Raw genomic sequence first — 19,580 nt, forward strand, 5'->3', positions numbered from 1 at the left:
ACAAATATAATTACTTAAATTATTTAATATAATTACTTAGTGCTATTTACAACTTAATCTTATTTACTTTAATATATTTAAACAAAATATATACAAAAGGAGTGAAAACTAGGGTGAGGAGACATATAAAGGAAGTTGGGCGGGGAATTTCAGGAGGTATAAAATTGTACAAAGAAGGTTGCGTTAAAGGGTAATTGAAGAATAAATGATCCACGTTTCCCTCATCTAGACCACATTCACAAAGGGAGTTGTCCCTTATTCTTAGTGTAGCCAAAATTACTGGGGTACTGATTAAAACGTAAACGACAAATAGTTGATATCACTGACTTGTTGTTTTAAATTTGGAGAACCAGAATCTCGTTTTGTATTTTTTATCTGTGCTGACAGTGACAGCCACAGAATTGTCTTGAACGTCAATTGTCAATCACTCGTTTCATAACTACGCGATTTGTCATTTGAGTGTTTCCCGTTGTTTTATTGATATTTTCCTTCTCTCTATTTGACTTCTGATATTGCAAAACTTGTAGAATCATTATCATACAACAAAATAAAAAATCTGCTGTTTTAATATAGGTTGTTGCCCATATATTGCATAACCTTAATTTTACAAAACCTTTTATAACTCAGCTTTCAGATTGCCAAAAATCCTCAAATTTTCAGTGATGCTTTTTTAATTTATAAGCTATTTAGTGACACTAATTTCATCCTTTTACATCTTGGCCCAATAATGTATGAAAGGGTATTTATCTGTCTCCTTTGTTAATTTAAACATCTCTTTCTTTTACGACACTTCCTCAGATTCCTGTAAGTAGTTACAAATAAATTACTTTTGGTATAATCAATTCACATTTCTATTATAATTAAAAATAACACTGGAGATGGATCACAACAATGTCAGATGTATTATGTAACTTAAAGTAAGTTTTACGTAGTGAGGTAATGTTAATTTATCTACATCCCATGCTTTAAATCCTCTATTAAAGATTCTGAAACAGTTAGCTTATTGTCAACATTAAAACACCCAATGTTCTAATAACCATTACATCATCCAAACGAGTGTTGTAATGTTGTACTGATATTCATAACAACACTCCTTTGTTTTTTTTCGATCCCTTCATGCACAGAGTTTCAACAGAAAGCCACATTATTATTGCTCGATGCATAGTATCTGTATGAATTTCAAAAAAATAATATTTTAGTTTACGCGCGTTCCACACTACCAGAACGTCACGCGCCGTAAAAAAATGTAGGTTATTCGAATACCCGCCATTTTTCTTAGATATTTTTATTGTTTTGTTAACAAAAAATGAGCGATTCAAGTTTTGACAGCACACCGCCTAATATTTTAAACGCTGCATAAGAACATAATATTCAAGTGTATTTTAATCACTGCACTATACAAAATGTTAAATTTTGTGTTTCATGGCCTGAATGGCCTCGCCTAGGTCTTTTTCTACATCATGATAAAGCCGTAGCTAGTAAAATTACAGGGCAAATGAGACTTAACAACTTACGTCTCAAGGATACTAGCGCAGTTGTGGTGCCGCTCAAAATGATTGTTTTTTTAAGAATCCTGAGGGTAATAGTAAAAAATTGTAATGGGCAGGTCGTATCAATTACCATCATCTGAACGTCCTGCTCGTCTTGTCCGTTATTGTCATAAAAAAAACTTACTATAGAAACTTCAACCATGCTGGCCTGACAGGTTGGGCAGGCGTAGTGGCCGAAATTCAGCAACTGCTTGAAGCAGGGCACGTGCAGCAGGTGCCCGCAGGCCGGGATGAGGCACGGGATCCGGGACGTGTGGATGTCATCCAAACACACCGGGCAGTTGGCGCGCGACACGTTCTCCACGCACTAGAAAACAATGGTAGCAAATGAAACTGAAAATAAAATTTTATGAACCATGCGGGACTCGAACCCAGACTCTACGAGGTGCGAGAACTCTATGAGGTTCATAAAATATTAATTCCAGAAGTAAGGGTTATCACATTAAAAACATAACAAGTGAGTGAAGTATGGTCACATTTTTCTGCTGCACAGATTTTTTTTTCTTCCAATACAATGAAATTACCTCCGAGAAACTGAGTCGAACAGCATTAAAAAACGTTTCATCACAACTCGCGCTTGACCAAAAGATTAACTACGCCAAAATTGTATTCATAAAAATAGAGCATCGGTGCCTGATATTTTTTTTCTGTATGTCTTCTGGATTAGGACATCCCCATACTGTCCCAGTTAAAAACACCCTGTATATAGATGATATGGATAACGAAATATATAATAGTCGTTATTTATATAGAGATATATATAAACAGGTTTACCTGATTGAGGAAAAAAAAAGCCGCTCATGGACATCAGCAACACCAGATGTCAGAGGGGCGTTGACCACATAGCTTAGTGACTTAGTAACCACACGCTAAATCTAACCCATAGCAGTGTTTTTTTTTTACGAAAATAAGGTACGAGCCGAGTAGGACGTTCAGCTGATGGTAATTGGTACACCTTGCCCATTACACCAGGATTCTTGAAAAAACACAAAAATTCTGAGCGGCACTACAACTACGCTCGTCACCTTGAGACATAAGATGTTAAGTCTCATTTGCCCGGTAATTTCACTAGTTACGCCGCCCTTCAGACCGAAACACAGTAATGTTTACACATTACTGCTTCACGGCAGAAAGAGGCGCCATTGTGGTACGCATAATCTAGTCGGCATCCGGTGCAAAGGTGCCTCGCACTGGTAAGTCCCCTCCAACATGGCAGGGTTAGTAGTACTAACCCTACTACTTACTACGGGATACTAACTTAGTACCCCAATTGGGTTAGGTGCAAACATGTATAATTTATATGTCGGGCACCCATAGTATAGATTGGTGTGGTTTCTGATAATATAGTTAGTTTAAATCCCTCATACGTACCCTATGTCCAACTGTCTGTAGCTCAACAGGCAGGCACATGTTGCAACGCTCGCAGTGGAAGTAATTGTCGCGGCCGCCCACGCGACAGATCCCGCAACCCTCGCAATGGTAGTGCTCCTTGTCCTCATCGTCGAACAGTTTGCAGATCAGACATGTGTACTGGAACAATCAAACATATTTGTGATCCAGCTCGATAGGTACTGTCCACGTAAGTATTTGCGATAAAAAAAATTAGGCAGCTGACAGATGTTGAAACGGCTAGACTTGTATATTTCAGCTACTTTCATAGTGCCTCCGTAAAATTGCTAAATCTTTTAAAGTGGATTGTGTTGTATTTTATAATAAACTCCCAAATGAAATTAAAATGTTACCTATTAAAAAAATTAAATGTATCGTAAAAAATAAATTAACATCTAAATATAATAAATTATAAAGTTTTACAGTGAATAAAGATTTTTTTGACTTTGACTTTGACTTTAAGTAAATAATGCGTCATCGGAGTGTTACCTCATGACACCAGGATTAAAGAAACAAACAGCAAAAGTTTGCAGAAAAAACGCATCACACAAGCTTGGTCTGTTTTAGGTCGTCATGAAATATTATTTCAAGGATCATAAGCAAAGTTGATATTGTATAATGTGTAATTTTAATTGAAGGCAATAAATATTTTTCGAAGCGAACTTTTTATACGGACGTTCGGGCCGCTCCACGCGCTACACGACAGCGCCAGATTTGGGACCGTTACACGATATATTCTATTCTATTCTTCCTACTGTAGCTTCTGTGGAAGATATACCACAGATTTGCCAGAATCACGTTAGATTAGAGAACCAAGCTTTGAGTATGTGTCTTCTCTAAGTTTAACGGTAATAATCGGTGTTCAGATTACATAAAGTTTAATTTTCTAATAATATATGAAACAAATAATATACATGCTTGTAAGACTATAAATGACATACACAAATAGAAATACTTAAATAATTAATTAATATAAGTACTAAATAATATTTACAACTTAATCTTATTTATTTTAATATATTTACATAAAATATTTACAAAAGGAGTGTAAACTAGGGAGAGGAGACATTTAACGGAGGTTGGACGGGGGACTTCAGTGGGTATATAATTGTGCAGAGAAGATTGCATTAAGGGACAACTAAAGAATAAATGATCCATGTATCCCTCATCAAGGCCACAATCACATAGAGAATGATCCCTAATTCTAAGTTTAGCTAGAAAGACTGGAGTGCAGGCATGGTTTAAATGTAAGCGGCATATAGTTGAGATTATTGTTTTATTATGAATCCTAAATTTTGAGAACCAAGGTTTTTGAGGAATTTCTGGTTGGAGTTCTCCATAAAATTTACCTTTTAAAGTTTTGGAAACTTGCCAAATGTTTGACCAACTCTCATACATCTTGGGTTTCAGCACAAGTCATGAGTGAATATTTCAGAATACTGAAAGGAACCTGAATGAGCAGCTGATCTAGCACAGGCATCTGCATTTTCATTACCAGAGATGCCCATGTGACCTGGAATCCAAGCTAAAACAATTTTAATTTTGAGTTCATAGCACTCTTTCAAAGTTTCTCTTATTTTGCGAATGATGGGAAACTGACTTTTTGACTTAAACGGATTTGAGAGAATTGATTGGAGGCAACTTTTAGAGTCTGAAAGGATAATAGAATTGTTCATGACTTAACAAATAGAATAGCTTCAAGTATGGCCATTGATTCCCCTGTAAACACAGAAGTGGTAGGTGGGCAGCTATAACTCAGTATAATTCTTGTTGAGAGAATCCATACTGCAGCCCCAACCGGACTCATGTCTGTTTTTGAAGCATCCGTGTAGATTTTATACCAATGTAGAAAATCTGAGAGAAAATATGAGAAAAAGTTTTATTTGCTTCTATAGAAAACTTTTCAACACCTAAGTCTAAAATTACTGAGGGTTGGAAATTAAGAGCATTGAAAGGCATAGAAAATAAAGGCAATTTAGAATATTGAAAGAGAGGGTTAGAGAGCTGAGAAAATTATTTATAACGCAAGATCTTTTGTCTTCAGGTACAATATTATTATCATTGTATAAAACAGCTAATTGTTCTAATTTTTGGAGTAAGGGATGAGCTCGGCAGCCAGCTAGTTTAAAGAAAAATTTATTGGCAAGGAATTGTCTACGTAGTGAGAGGGGAGGATCCACACATTCTACTTGCATTGCATTAATAGGGCTGGATTTCATAGCTACCGTACTATACGTAAACATTTAGCCTGAATTCTGTCCAATTTATTTAGACCCACTTTGTTTGCTGGGATTAAGAAAATAGTGCCATAATCTAAATGAGTGCGAATTATGGCATTGTATAGTAATTTTTGAGTGACGGGGTGAGCACCAGACACCAGACAATGAGCGAAGAATATTAATATTTTTCTCACATTTCTGTGAGACATAATCAAAATGCTTGACGCCAGATAATTTGTGATCCAACCAAATATCCAAAACCTTAACATTATTAACAATTGGTAGATCAACATTATAAATTTTAATAGGTGGAAGAATTCTTTTATTTGTAAATAAAACTACCTTACTTTTAGATGTTGATAGAGACAGTCCATGTTGTGTTAAATATTCAGATTTTTCAGTATACACTTCTACAATAAAGTCCCAGCCACTGTTCAGGCATTATCTTTAAATAAATTTAAATGTTTTATAAAAAAATGGCTCTGTCGTAAATCCTATTACTCCACTGCTGAATATCTAAATGATCGGACAGCCTGGGACTAGATTGTGATTATTTTATAGCGATAGAAATGACTGTACAATATTGTATATTTTTATTGAAAAGAGCGCATAAAAAAAGAATGCTGATTCTTCTCTCTCAGAGCGCCATTTGTTTCCGAAGCGGTAGTAGTATCTAGTAGTATAAGAAATGACATCAAAAAGAATTCTAAAGGAATCAATTTTGAGAAAATAAATGCCTTTTATGCCTTTTTAGCCTAGTATTAAAATGTACAATATTTTTAAGACACACTATTGGTGTTTAATGCAAATGTGTAAGTACTTAATTAAATATCCAATAAATTGACGTTCTACCTAAAGCAAACCCGTGGTGGTATAATTTTAGTGTAGTACTGAATTCCATTCCCCTTCACCCCCTCTGGCTTCCTTCATGGTCCTTCGAGCCGGATCTGTCATATAGACGGAGCCAGCTTTTTGTGAGATACTTGCGGGCAGTGGGTTGCTGCCGCAATCGCAAGTGGGAGACTAGCCATCCGGCTAAGTGTCCGCCAGTATCCTCGTGGGACGAGACTGTCTGGTGAGCAAGCAGCCGGGAGCGTTCGTGTCTGGACGAAAGGGACGTGGTGGAATTGCAGCAACGTCAGGATCCGGGAGGAAGTTACTCTTGGAAGGTCTCGAGATAAGTGTTTGGTGTGGTGAAATCGTGAGTAAAAAGCTATATTTACACTACTAGTGAAGTGAAAGGTTGAAAGAATATTATTTGCTTTGCAATATTGATCTTTAAATCTTATCGTTCTGGAACTTTAACTATTCTTACATCCTGTTTGAACTTAGAATTATTTGTTTTGAAAATTTACTTTGTGTTCTGGGCCTTGTAATTTTTTCGTGTTGTTAATTTTTAGTGTTTGCAATTTTGAACTATAAAACTTACCAATTTGGAACTTGCAATTTTTTTCTCTTCGTGTTCTTGAACTTATAATTTCTCGTGTGTTAACTTTAAGTTTTAGCAATAAGGAGTTAATTTTAATTGCATGTTAGTTTAGACTTAGAATAATTTTCTAAAATCTGATGATACGGGGAACCTATGCTCGATTTTTCTCCGGTTAAAGAGTGTTCAAACACAACACCAAAATTTCATCAATTTTATTTGACAGTTAGAATATTTTTTTGAATTTTTAACTTTTTAATTTTTTGTGTACATTGGAATCTACAAATATATTTACAATCAAGAGTATATAGGGCTCACAGTAACTTTAAAAAATCTCCTAAAGATCGGATATCTAAGGAATACCTTTAAGGGAGATTAGAAGCTTTAAATTCACTATGGTTAAAGTTCGAAGAAGGTCATAATGAATTGATCTCTAAATATAATTCAAAAGAGTTAAAACTTAAAAATTATAATCCGGATGATGTATACGACAAGACAGAAGACGTGTTTATAGAATAAAAACTGATTTAAAACAAACACTTTCAGGCTTTAATACAAAAATCGAAGAATCTTAATGTAATTCTAGCTCTAGTAAAAATCAAAGTTTTGTGAAATTGCCAAAAATTAATATCCCTACTTTTCTGGAACCTACTCTGAATGGTCTTCTTTCCAAGATTTGTTCAGTTCACTTATTATTAATAACTGTACATTAAGCAATGTTCAAAAATTGCACTACCTAAAAAGTTCGTTGCTGGGCGAGGCTGAACAATTGGTAAGGCACATTCCTATACAGGAATGTAATTTTGAAAGGTGTTCGGAATTGTTGGTTGAGAGGTACAACAACAAAAGACATATTTCTCACCACGCGTTGAAACGATTGTTTAGCCAAAAGAATTTATTAGTGGAGTCTGCAAATGGGCTAAAAGATTTAATAAATACCACAAACGATTGTTTGGCATCCCTTAATAATATAGGCATTGATACATCTAGTTGGGATATTATAATTATTCACATCTTAACACTAAAATTGGACACAGAGTCAAGGCGTCAATGGGAATTTAACATAACTAAAGTGACTAATGATTTGCCTTCTTATAAAGAATTTAAAGAATTTTTAACTTATCGATTTAAAGCGCTTGAATTTTTTGGTACCAAGCCAACGTCAGGGCATAGCCAATTAGCTAAGGTAAAATCGCTGCATATTAGAAATGTAAGTGACGTTATGTCGATTTGCCCATTCTGTAAGTCTGATCACAATATACCATTATGTAAAAAATTCCAAAATTTAACTGTAGATTCTCGTCGCAAGTTTGTCTTACAAAATAATATTTGTTTTAATTGTATGGGTAGCAACCATTCGGTCAAAGACTGTCGCTCAAAATCGCTGTTAAATGTCGCATATGTAAGCGAAGGCACCACACGATATTACATCCCACGGGAAGTAACAATCCCAATATAAATAAAAATGAAACGAGTGGGAGTGTTGCCACTGCTTCAGAAGTGAATACATTCGACTCTACGCAAATAGTCTCCTGTTTTTCTACGGACAAGGTACAACAACAAGTCTTACTCGCCACGGCGATTGTGAAGGCTATGTCCCGACACGGAGACAGTCATGAGGTTCGTGCACTTTTAGATCAAGGTTCACAGTGTTCCTTCGTAACTGAATCAACAGTTCAGTACTTAGGCCTAAAGAAAATGCCAATAAGGAGCTAAATAACTGGCCTAGGAGGAAACAAAAATGTAGTGTCGAAGACAATGGTTAGCATCGACATACAGTCCCGGATTGATTCCAATATAATCATACCGGTGAAGGCTTCTGTTTTAAAAAATATAACTTCTCTTCTTCCAACAAGAAGAGTAGCCTTGGAGTGGGAAGAACTTCAGAATTTGAAGATCCAGATTTCTATACGCCTAACTGTATTGACCTTCTGTTAGGTGCAGAAGTGTATAGTCAAATACTTCAGGAAGGAGTGAAAAAAGGTCCAGTTGGTACGCTTGTGGCAAGCAACCAATCTGGGCTGTATATTATCTGGAGTGGTGAACTCAGAAGTAACAGCTTCAAAAGACATAGCTGAAAAGAGACGGAAACCAAAAACCATAGAAGATCTGGAAGTGGTAAAAGCACATTTTGATAAGATTGATGAAACAATTTGCAATAAATTATTAATTAGGCATAAATGGACTCATCAAGACTTTCAAGTTAATCACGGGAATGTAGTAGTGATTAAGGAGGACAATTTACCTCCATGTAAATGGTTGTACGGACGAATAATTGCTACCCATCCCGGTGAAGACAATATTGTTAGAGTAGTCACTCTCAAAACTAAAAATGGCATTCTGAAAAGGCCTCTCTCAAAATTGTGTTTTTTACCTATCAATAAGTAATATAACCTTAACTTTAAGAAAATTGTAATTTTAAAGATATATGTTTTAAAATTTTAAGTGTTCCTATATATATTTGTTTTTAAGATCAAAAAATTCAACTATTTTATGTAAAATTCTGATTTAAGATGTCTTGTGTAATCAACTGTGTAATAAGTAGTTGAATAAGAAATAAGCTAGATCATGGTGGGCGGCATGTATGTTCACTTTTCATAGGTAAAGGGACAAAGTCTACTTTGCCCTTGGTGGGCGGTATGTTAACGTTGAATTTAACCATTCATATATGTAACCGCAGTTAAATTCTACTTCCCATAGCCATGACTAGATGTTGCTAGTACTAAAATGTACAATATTATTAAGACACACTATTGGTGTTTAATGCAAATGTGTAAGTACATAATTAAATATCCAATAAATTGACGTTCTACCTAAAGCGAACCCGTGGTGGTATAATTTTAGTGTAGTACTGAATTCCATTCCCCTTCACCCCCTCCGGCTTCCTGCAATTATAATTAGCATTCTTTGTACCTTTCCAAATCTTACACCACAGCTCTCACACTCTTCCCGCACTTTTTGCCTTGTGTCACACTCAGTGCAGATCAGCTCTGTCACAGACTTCTTGTTGAAGTAGTGCACTTCATTCTCATCGTGGCAGTACAGGCACATGTAGACCTTATTGCAGCATGGTGTCTGAAAGTTGATCACTTTTATAATGGGGATTCAGTGGGGGTGCAGTGTATTCACAATAATTATGTTACTATGTCTACGAATTGCATTTTCATAATGAATTTTGGGAAATTGGGACTCTTTCATGTATTCCAAACATTGACACCAGAATTGAGGAAAACAAAAATTAGTGGCATTGGTATCTGATCATCTAGAACCACAGTGATAAAAATTGCTGTATGATACATTCTACATTATACAACAACTGAAAACAATCAGTTGCTAATAAAATTGGCACAAATTTGTGCCACAATTTGGCCTCAAAAGCTATGCAATGAAGTCATAAATTTATCCAGAGAAGTATATCTATATACTAATATATAAAGCTGCAGTGTTTGTTTGAACGCGCTAATCTCTGGTACTACTGGTCCGATTTGAATGATTCTTTCAGTGTTGGGTAGTCCATTTATCGAGGAAGGCTATAGGCTAGGTATTTTTTCAAAATTAGGGATCCGTAATAAAATTGCTATTTTGTAACACAAGGTGTAAAATCGAAAACCTATTTTTGCGTGTGCTGCAAAAACTATTGACAATAAAACAAAATGATGTACAGGCCATAATATAGGCAATATTTTATTACTTATAAAACTATCGCGTGAATTATACTTTATATGGCAAAACAATGTTTGCCGGTTCAGCTAGTTAAGTATATAAAGGCAGTGGACTTGCTGTGGAAACCACAGAGATGCATCTGGCAGTAAGCAATACATCATGCAGAGCTTGTATCTAGTGAGCATTGATGGTAGAACAATGGATGTGGGCTCATTTATTAATATTAGTTGCATTGCCCAATGATATTACCCTCATACGTAATATTCTTCTTCTAATTGTCTTATCTTGTAAACTGGATATACTGCATAACATGGGGACTGCATTGTAATTTGGAATCAAGATAATAGTCAAGAAAGATAGTAGCTTCTGCCGGATTTATCTCCTCCCCATTGTAACAAAACACATGCATCTACTTTTACATTGGAACTAGGTAAATTTTCTATATTATGTTTTCATGATATTCAACAATAAGTTATTGGCACTAGCCTGTACACAATGGCAGGTAGAGTTACATATTACATGATTTACTCTGATATATGGAATATGTTAACTCTGGAAAAGCTAAGTATAAAGCAACATACAATGGCTCTCCAAATGTTTCTTTAAGCATTTTCAAGCTCAGAAGTTTACAAGAAACACAGAAATTCAAACTGATTCCCTACAAGGTGCCCTGCTCTTTATTTATTTATAGCAAATGGAGATGGATTGTACATTTTGCCAGCAATAATAAGAGAAAACTCTGAAAACAACAAAATAGGCTATATTGGGCTATTTGAGCAATAGGCAATGGGGAAAGAAGTGTATGAAGAATGGATGACTAAATAGTCATCCATTCTTTCCTATCTGTAGAAATCTACAGATAGGAAAGAATGGAAAGAGATGGTCCCTATGGGGACCACATAGTTATATCATGATATACTGAGATTTTGCAAGTGTTTGGAAAATATAGCCTACTAAACAAAATATGTTATATGGTTTATTTTCACTGAGAAAAAGAATAACCATTTGCATAAAAATCACATTAAAATATATGATTGATGTTTATATATCAGATTTTTTATTTTGGGCTTTCCTATGAACATTTTGCAAATTTGCAATAGGTTGGCAAAGCCAGTAGAATGGTACCAATACATAAAATATGAACAAACAAACATTAGTTTTTCTTTAACATATTATATCACACAACTCCATTATGAATGAAAAGAAAATCTCTGCTTGTCAAAACTAGTGGGAAAATTAAAAATCCATTTGGCAACTAACACAATTTTGATCAATTTACAATATTTAACCTTTTACATTCACATATTGTGTAAAAATTTGCTCTCTTTTTTACACAATTTGTTAGCATTTGAAATTAGTTATTCAATTATTTAGATAATGATTAACTGTATATTATATAGATAATATTATAGAACTATTGATTTATTTATTTATTTATTGGTCTATCAGCGATTTTACATAAAAATATTTCTTAAACATTTAACAATTTAAATTACATGTGCAGGGTATGCAAAATCATTTAAAGGCAAACACTACATGCTAATTTCGCTTTTCGATACATTATTACAAATCTAAAAGTGAGTTAAAAACTAAAACCGGTGAAAAAAAAGTATGAAAAATTTGAAAGTCTGCAATAATCAATTAAGAATTGTTTAACAGATAGTTAGAAACAAATAATAAGTTTGATAGTTTAATATAATGAAGCAAACCTATATGATTTTTGTAAAATGCCCTGGAACATATTATAATTATAGTCTACAACACATTTTACAAAATAATAACAAATAATATGTCAATGAATACTACAAAGTTCATCGTATCATTGCAGAACTGCGTTGGTTGTTTTAATAATAGCCTACCTTGTGTTCGCCGCGTCAATAAAACATGCAAATATACTTACAACATACTTTGCACGACGTTTATAATGAGCGCAACCAACATGTTTTACGATAGGTTCGGGCATTGCGGGTTTTTCTTTTATAATTGACATTTTTCTAGAATCGATCTATTGATTATCAGTGTCTTCGAAAGTTAAATGGTTGGCGTGTGCTCTTTGATCAATCAAGTAGGTATAGTAGGTAGTAGGTAGGTGTATAAGCTACTTAAACACATTACACAACGACTGATTTTAGTCAAATTCACAAGTATTCAATACTAATTTAGCACTATATTTTCTATGTAAAGTCTGGTCACTGGTATTTCGTTTTTCTTAAGTAAACAAAGAACTAATAAACTGCACTTTATTATCGTACACTATTTCACCTCATATATAATGAAAAAGGAGCAATACACTAAATGTACAAAGATAGATTATCAAATATTACAATGAAAATTTATATGCTGTACAGCACAAAGTTAACTGTAATGGATTATGGAACTAACAGATGCATCATGCAAATTGCAAAATGTGAAACATGAAAGTGCATTGAAAGTTAAAACATGAGCATTGGCAATTGACATTGCGCATTGATTTTTTTTTAATAAATTTCACAGGCTGCAAGTCCTTTAGTAGTCCTCTTATAACAAATAACACATTTCCTACAGAATTTACAATAAAATAAAGTGCATTATGAAGTACACAATAGTGTCATTTTCTTTTCGACCTTGGTATGGTCAAGAATTTTTTCATTTACCTAGAGAAGATTTAATAATTACCAAAATGTCAGCCGATTTATTATTTATACTGGTGATGATTTCTATGATCAGAATCTCTGTATTAATGATACCACAGTAAAGGTGGCGCGGAGTCTTACATTCTAAGTTACTACACACAGACGACATGGAGACACGGTCTCTGTTATTCATTTATTTATTTAAAGCATCACAAAATCCACAGAACTTAAATTAGGTTATAATAATACTATTTTGTAGGATTTACATCTAATAACGGATTTATAATATTTATAATAAGACATGATATTTGTGCGTGTGGGGTTTGGTGAGAGTGCGGGTGTGTGTGTGTGCATGCGTGTGTGTCTGTGTTTGTGAATTACTCTAAATTTAACCTTCCTTTAGATTTTTATTAACACTCCTTTTAAAGCAGCCTTTACTGTTATTAAAAAGTTAATTACTGTTGAATTGCTTATTATAGTTGCATAGAGTGCGACAGACTACCGAATTTTCATAATAATTAGTATGACTCAGCGGGACTTGGAATAGAGGCGTGTGTCTAGTGCGAGCTGACGGCACTCGTAATTGTATGAATAGTTCAGTTAGCTCTGTACTGTCGATCCTACCATGAACTATGTTATGAAGGAAAGAGAGATCCAGAACCTTGCACCTGTCCTCAAGTGTCATTATATTGTGAAACCTGCAAGATTCGGGGTAGTCCACATAATTGTCTCGTGCGCGATAGTTGATATGTTTTAAAAATTTTGCTTGTATGTTTTTGTGATGTATGTACTTAAAGGTATTATCATAATGTATAGAATTGTAGATCACACTTGACGCAACTCACAGAACGTAGTGATTGTATTCTCTTTGCTAGTCATAATTAAAACCTCGTTACGGAAGGACGTGTCTTATTTACTACTACCCGATATTCTTCAGTGGCGACGAGATAAACTAAAGTTACGTGTGCAATTTACACATAAAACAGTCTTCATAATGTCAATTGGTAAAATGAACGAGTTCAAAGTGCATAGTGATGATTGGAACTTATATGTAGAAAGACTAGAACAGTACTTTGTGGTGAATAAGATTCCGGCGGATATGCAAGTACCGACATCAATTACCGTTATGGGGGCAGAAGGGTACGAATTACTAGTTAATTTATGTACCCCAGATAAACCCAAATCAAATACGTTTGCTCAAATAGCGGAAATAATGCAAAAACATTTACAACCCAAACCCAGCCCATTAACGGAACGATACAAGTTACGTAACCGGAAACAAAAGGACGGTGAGAGCATCGCAGACTACGTAGCGGTACTTAAAAAAATGTCGATCGGATGCGAGTTTGGAGAGGGCTTAGAAGAAAGTTTGAGGGACCAGTTAGTGTGTGGGGTCAGGAGTGAAGCTATTCGACAGCGTTTATTCGCTGAGGAAAAGTTGGGCTTCGCAAAAGCATACATCTTATCAGAAGCAGCGGAAAGAAATGCAGCGGTAGTAGAGGGACAAGATGTACACGGGGAAGTGACGGCATCGGCGCATTGTCATGCCATGGCAGTGGGCAAGGAGTGGCGTGGCAAGTGGAGTGCAGGTCGGCAGGCGGCCGCATACACGGGCGCCGGCGGAGCAGGGACGTCACGAGGGGCCAGTAAGGGCACGCGGGCCTGGGGCAAACCGCCCCAAAACTATCAGCAGCGACAGGAGCAGTGCAAAGCGTGTGGACGTCTTCACAGCACGACCACGTGTAAATTCGCTAGATACGTATGTAGGGTGTGTAACCAACAGGGGCACTTGAAGAAGATGTGTACCATGGCAGCGGTACATCACACCACGATGGGCCACAGGGCGCGCACTACGGCGGCAGTCCATCGTCAATACGGTCAGACAGCGACGGCAGCGAGGAGGTAACTTGTGTAGGTATTTATACCTTATCAGCAACGCAGTGTAAACCTATTTTAATAACAATTAATGTGCACGGAAAAGACGTTGAAATGGAATGCGACACAGGCAGTGCCGTGTCGTGTATAAGTTATGAACTATATAAAAATCAGTTAAGCGATTTAGAAATGAAACCTAGTAAATTATTATTAAGGTATTATATGGGAGAAATCGTTCAACCGGTGGGAGTGATTAAGCAGGTAGTTAAGGACACGTTCTCAAAACAGAGAGGTATCGAATCGCACCACTACACTGACACCGCTCAAACACATACACGTACTTAAAGTTAATTGCGGGAATCAAATGCCTTTGATACTTTGGCAAGTTTGAATTTTGTTTTTTTTTAATACCTATCTATTTTTAATAATTGGTTGATGTATTCGTTTAGTAGTTAATTATTAGAACTTTAGATGGCAATTCTGGCGCATAACGTCGTGTGCAGTAAACGCAGTTTTTTTTAATCCAAGATGGCCGCCGCGCAAAATTATGATTTCAACAATATGGGTATCGTATCCAAGGTTCTCGAGAGTGCAGAGAACGATTTGGGATCATTTTTTAAATCCAAATTGGCTGCCGCGTAAGAATATGATTTCAACAATATGGATATCGTATCCGAGGTTCTCGAGGGTGCAGAGAACGATTTTGGGATCATTTTTGAAGTTTCTAAACGAAACTTCTTTGCCCGCATGAGGGTAAAATTATTACGGACGAAACGGAATAAAGTGTCACGAAAATGAAGGACGTTTTTATCTAAGAAGAGGGGAGGGAGATTGAGTCTGATTGAGATAGAGTGAGAAAATTCGAGCGTAGCATGAAGCAGACTGTACCCCTATGAAGTAAAACAACTTCACTACTAGCGTTGTATCATGCAGGTTTAGCGCGCGGCCGCGAGTATGTAGAACATCTTCCTTATTAGTTTTGTATCGTGCAGGTTTAATGAGAAATAATGATTAGTAAAACATCTAATAATTTCTAATATTGACAAAAATCAATTGGTTTAGAGAACAGATTAGGATAATTATTAATATAAACGAGATTTAAAAATTGGTTTTCACAAATAAGTATCACTTCTGACATGTGTACTTTGTACGCACGCCATTTTTTGTGTTGTCTGTTGCTTTAAACGTAACTTCCCCCCAAAGGACACCTCCCCTAAAAGTGGAGTTGAAAAAATACTGGAGACTTGTGGGGTATCGTTGGATAGGTCTTCGAAAGTTAGATTCAGGTTTGATACATGACATTTCCTTTGGTCTTTTGAAAATAATGCGGGAGTAAGGAAGATATACGTTACATTTATGTAATAGCTTATACCTTATGATTACAATATCTATTGAAATAACTCTTCTTGACATAATATGGTGGTAATAATTGATAAGAAGCTTCTTGTGGTTAAAAAGGGGATGAAAAATTTTTTTGCATGTAGGGTATCATTAGATAAGTCTTTCAACGTCAAATTTTCAGATTTTTTAATTAGATTGGTAACGGAATGTGTATTGTAAATATTGTGGGTGAAAAGTCGAAATATATATATATTTCTACATTTATGGAATGAAGAATTAATTTAGCATGTGGGATATTGATAGACAGGCCTTTTATAATATAATTTACGTTTATGAATGAATTCTAATTTAGACGATGTAAATATAACCCATGAAGAAAATTTTGTAGATTTCATAGGCGCCATCATGGATTTAGATTTTGACCCGATATTCGTTATTGTTGACCCCGAAACCATGAAAATGACACCCATGAAGAGAAGTTGGTAAATTTCATAGGCACCATTTTGGATTTCGATTTTGACCCGATATTCGTTATTGTTGACCCCGAAAACCATGAAAATGACATCCATGAAGAGAAGTTGGTAAATTTCATAGGCGCCATCTTGGATTTCGATTTTGACCCGATATTCGTTATTGTTGACCCCGAAAACCATGAAAATGACACCCATGAAGAGAAGTTCGTTAATTTCATCTTGGATTTCGATTAACTTATAAATCACTAATTCTTAAAAAAAATACAGAAACACAAAATTTGAAAATCTGACTGCGTACAAAATATGTAAAGTATCAAAGACAGTATTGTAGAGCTTATAAAAAATATTCATGTTCGTACAGCGATCTTTCCGAGTACGAGCTGCTACTTACAACCGACACAGTGTCTACCCACGACGCGGACGGCGGCCGAGCGCGGACTGACGTTGTTTCGATAGATCTCTCCGTGCAATGCGTACGGAGTGACAAAATAAAATAACCCTTAATACCACACTTTAAAAGTCATGCTTATCAGAAAAATATATGAATTTTATACGATTCATTTTTATTTTTTTCTGAGATTATTTATAACCTATTCATTAATTTATTTCCCGTGTTTTTGAAAATATTATATGTGCTTTCCTAACGTAATTTTCAAGAGACAAAATTATGTAAGTAGTGGCAGAAAACTGATCCTGAATGAAGCCCCGTTTCGTCAATTTTGTGTGAATAGGTAACGGATAATCGTTTTTACGACATAAAATTTCAAAATTTCAATGAAAAAATTTCCCGCTAATTGGAGATAAAGAAGTAATCTATTTGTAGCAATTTTTAATTTTGTTAGATTTAGTTTCATTTCATTACAAACTCTACCGATAAATATCTTATTTTTGTCGGATTCGTAAACGCGTCCTTAAGTATAAAAATGGAACAAAGAAATTGGAGTTGTTTATTATTAAGGGAGCTAAAACAATGTTACTAGGCAGACAGTGGATATTAGAACTTAATTTACAGATAACTAAGGCACAATGTAACTCGCTGAGCACTAATGAGAAATTCAATTTTTGTAATTTCAGTTCCAGATACTCTAAAGTGTTTGAAGACGGATTGGGGCGATTCACAGGCGGGCTGGTGAGTATTCAACTGCGCGAGGGCGCGCGGCCAGTGTTCATGCGCGCGCGGCCGTTGACGCTCTGCGGGCCCCAGTGGAGCGCGCGCTGGAACAGTTGGTAAGTGACGGCGTGCTCACCCTCATCGAGCGTTCGGATTGGGCTACTCCCATCGTACCCATCGTAAAGAAAGACGGCACTATAAAGATTTGTGCAGATTTTAAGTTAACGTTAAACAAAGTTTTACTGGTGGACCGTTACCCATTGCCCCGCGTTGAGGATTTGCTAGCACGGTTTGAGGATACGATCAATTATCTGGGATACGTTATTAGCAAAAATGGCGTACACACGTGCCCTGACAAGGTCTTGGCCATTCGAAATACACCAGCACCATCGAACGTAACAGAGTTAAGAGCTTTTATAGGCATGGTAATGTATTACGGGCGGTTTGTTAGAAATATTAGTACTATAATGGCACCATTGTACAATTTATTAAAAGTTAATATTAAATTTCATTGGTGTCATAATTGCCAATCGGCATTTAAAAGTGAAGGAGGCATTGTGCTCGAGCGAAGTATTGGTACATTATTCTCTAGATCTGCCGGTCATGCTGACGACGGACGCGAGCGGCGTGGGCGTGGGAGCCGTACTGTCGCAGCTGACGGAGGCAGGCGAGCGGCCGGTCGCGTACGCCTCGCGCTCTCTCACGGCGGCTGAACGTGCCTACGCGCAGATCGACCGGGAAGCACTCGCTATTGTTTACGGAGTGCGCAAGTTTCATCATTACCTATATGGTAGGAAGTTTGTGCTAAGAACAGATCATAAGCCCTTAACTTATATACTAGGTAGCAAGGTAGGGATTCCGGTGATGGCCGCGTCACGCTTAGAAAGATGGGCAGTGTTATTAACCGGTTATGACTACCAAATAGAATTTGTTCCGTCCGGTAAGAATTGTGCCGATGCATTATCCCGGATGCCGAGTAAAGACAAGAAGGATAGTAAGATCAAAGAAACGACGTACGTCAATTATGTCGAAAAGTTCTTACCGATAACTAATAGCGATGTCAGTAAGGCGGTATCGAAAGATCCTAGTTTGAGTAGGCTCATGTTATACATATAATCAGGTTGGCCCTCAGTATGCGATGATGAAAGTATGAAACCTTACTTCCAAAGACGGAATGAGCTGTACGTGGAGAACGGTTGTATTATGTGGGGTTATAGGATGGTAATCACTACGTCATTGCGTAAGCAAGTATTACGTCAGCTGCACAGTAGTCACATGGGCATCCTAAAGACGAAGGGCTTAGCTCGCAGCTATGTGTGGTGGCCGCGCATCGACGAGGACGTGGAGGGAGAGCGCGCGCCGCGCGCGCCGCCTAAGCCCTGGCCCTTCCCTGCACTCCCTTGGTCTAGAGTACATATTGATTTTTTAGGGCCTATAAAGAATAAAGTATTCTTAGTTAGACGTTAGACGCCGCGTTACAAGCCTTTTTGCTTATGTACAGGAATACACCTCACAGCACGACTGGTCAAAGTCCAGCGATGTTGCTACAACGTCGGCCCTTGAGGAATCGCCTAGATTTGCTGCGAAACAACCAAACGCTGGAGGGTAAAGTACGCACAGCACTAGAGAGACAACTAACAAACGCGGGTGGAACACAGCGGAACTTTATAGGGGGCGACCCTGTCTGGTATCGCGATTACGGTAATCAGGAGAAATGGAATAGGGGAACTCTAGAGGATATGGAAAGTACAAATAGTTGTTACGTTGTTAATAGCGGTGACGGTCGATTAGTATCAAAACATATAAATCAAATAAGGCGCAGAGCACGACCATCAAGTATAATTTGCTCAGAGTCTAACGATGCCATTTCGACTGGGGGTGAGGACGTAATCCTGACCAAACCTACGGTGGTATGGTGTGG

At 36.6% G+C, this 19,580-nt stretch overlaps 2 protein-coding genes across 2 annotated transcripts; one reads left to right on the plus strand and one right to left on the minus strand.

The window, feature by feature from the left end:
• Positions 1 to 7: 7 nt before the first annotated feature.
• On the minus strand, positions 8 to 12,663 carry LOC126978017 (RING finger and CHY zinc finger domain-containing protein 1-like). The gene is made up of 5 exons (XM_050826752.1): positions 12,148 to 12,663; positions 9,498 to 9,659; positions 2,922 to 3,080; positions 1,675 to 1,857; positions 8 to 802 (listed from the first exon to the last, which is right to left on the minus strand). Exons 1-5 carry the CDS (start codon positions 12,235 to 12,237, stop codon positions 782 to 784), a joined length of 615 nt encoding a protein of 204 aa, XP_050682709.1. The 5' UTR covers positions 12,238 to 12,663; the 3' UTR covers positions 8 to 781.
• A 1,037-nt stretch (positions 12,664 to 13,700) lies between these two features.
• LOC126977873 (uncharacterized) lies at positions 13,701 to 17,779 on the plus strand. The gene is made up of 2 exons (XM_050826504.1): positions 13,701 to 14,661; positions 17,670 to 17,779. Exons 1-2 carry the CDS (start codon positions 13,854 to 13,856, stop codon positions 17,777 to 17,779), a joined length of 918 nt encoding a protein of 305 aa, XP_050682461.1. The 5' UTR covers positions 13,701 to 13,853.
• Positions 17,780 to 19,580: the final 1,801 nt, after the last annotated feature.

This window comes from Leptidea sinapis, chromosome 46 (genome assembly GCF_905404315.1).
Source record: "Leptidea sinapis chromosome 46, ilLepSina1.1, whole genome shotgun sequence".
NCBI classification, from domain to species: domain Eukaryota; kingdom Metazoa; phylum Arthropoda; class Insecta; order Lepidoptera; family Pieridae; genus Leptidea; species Leptidea sinapis.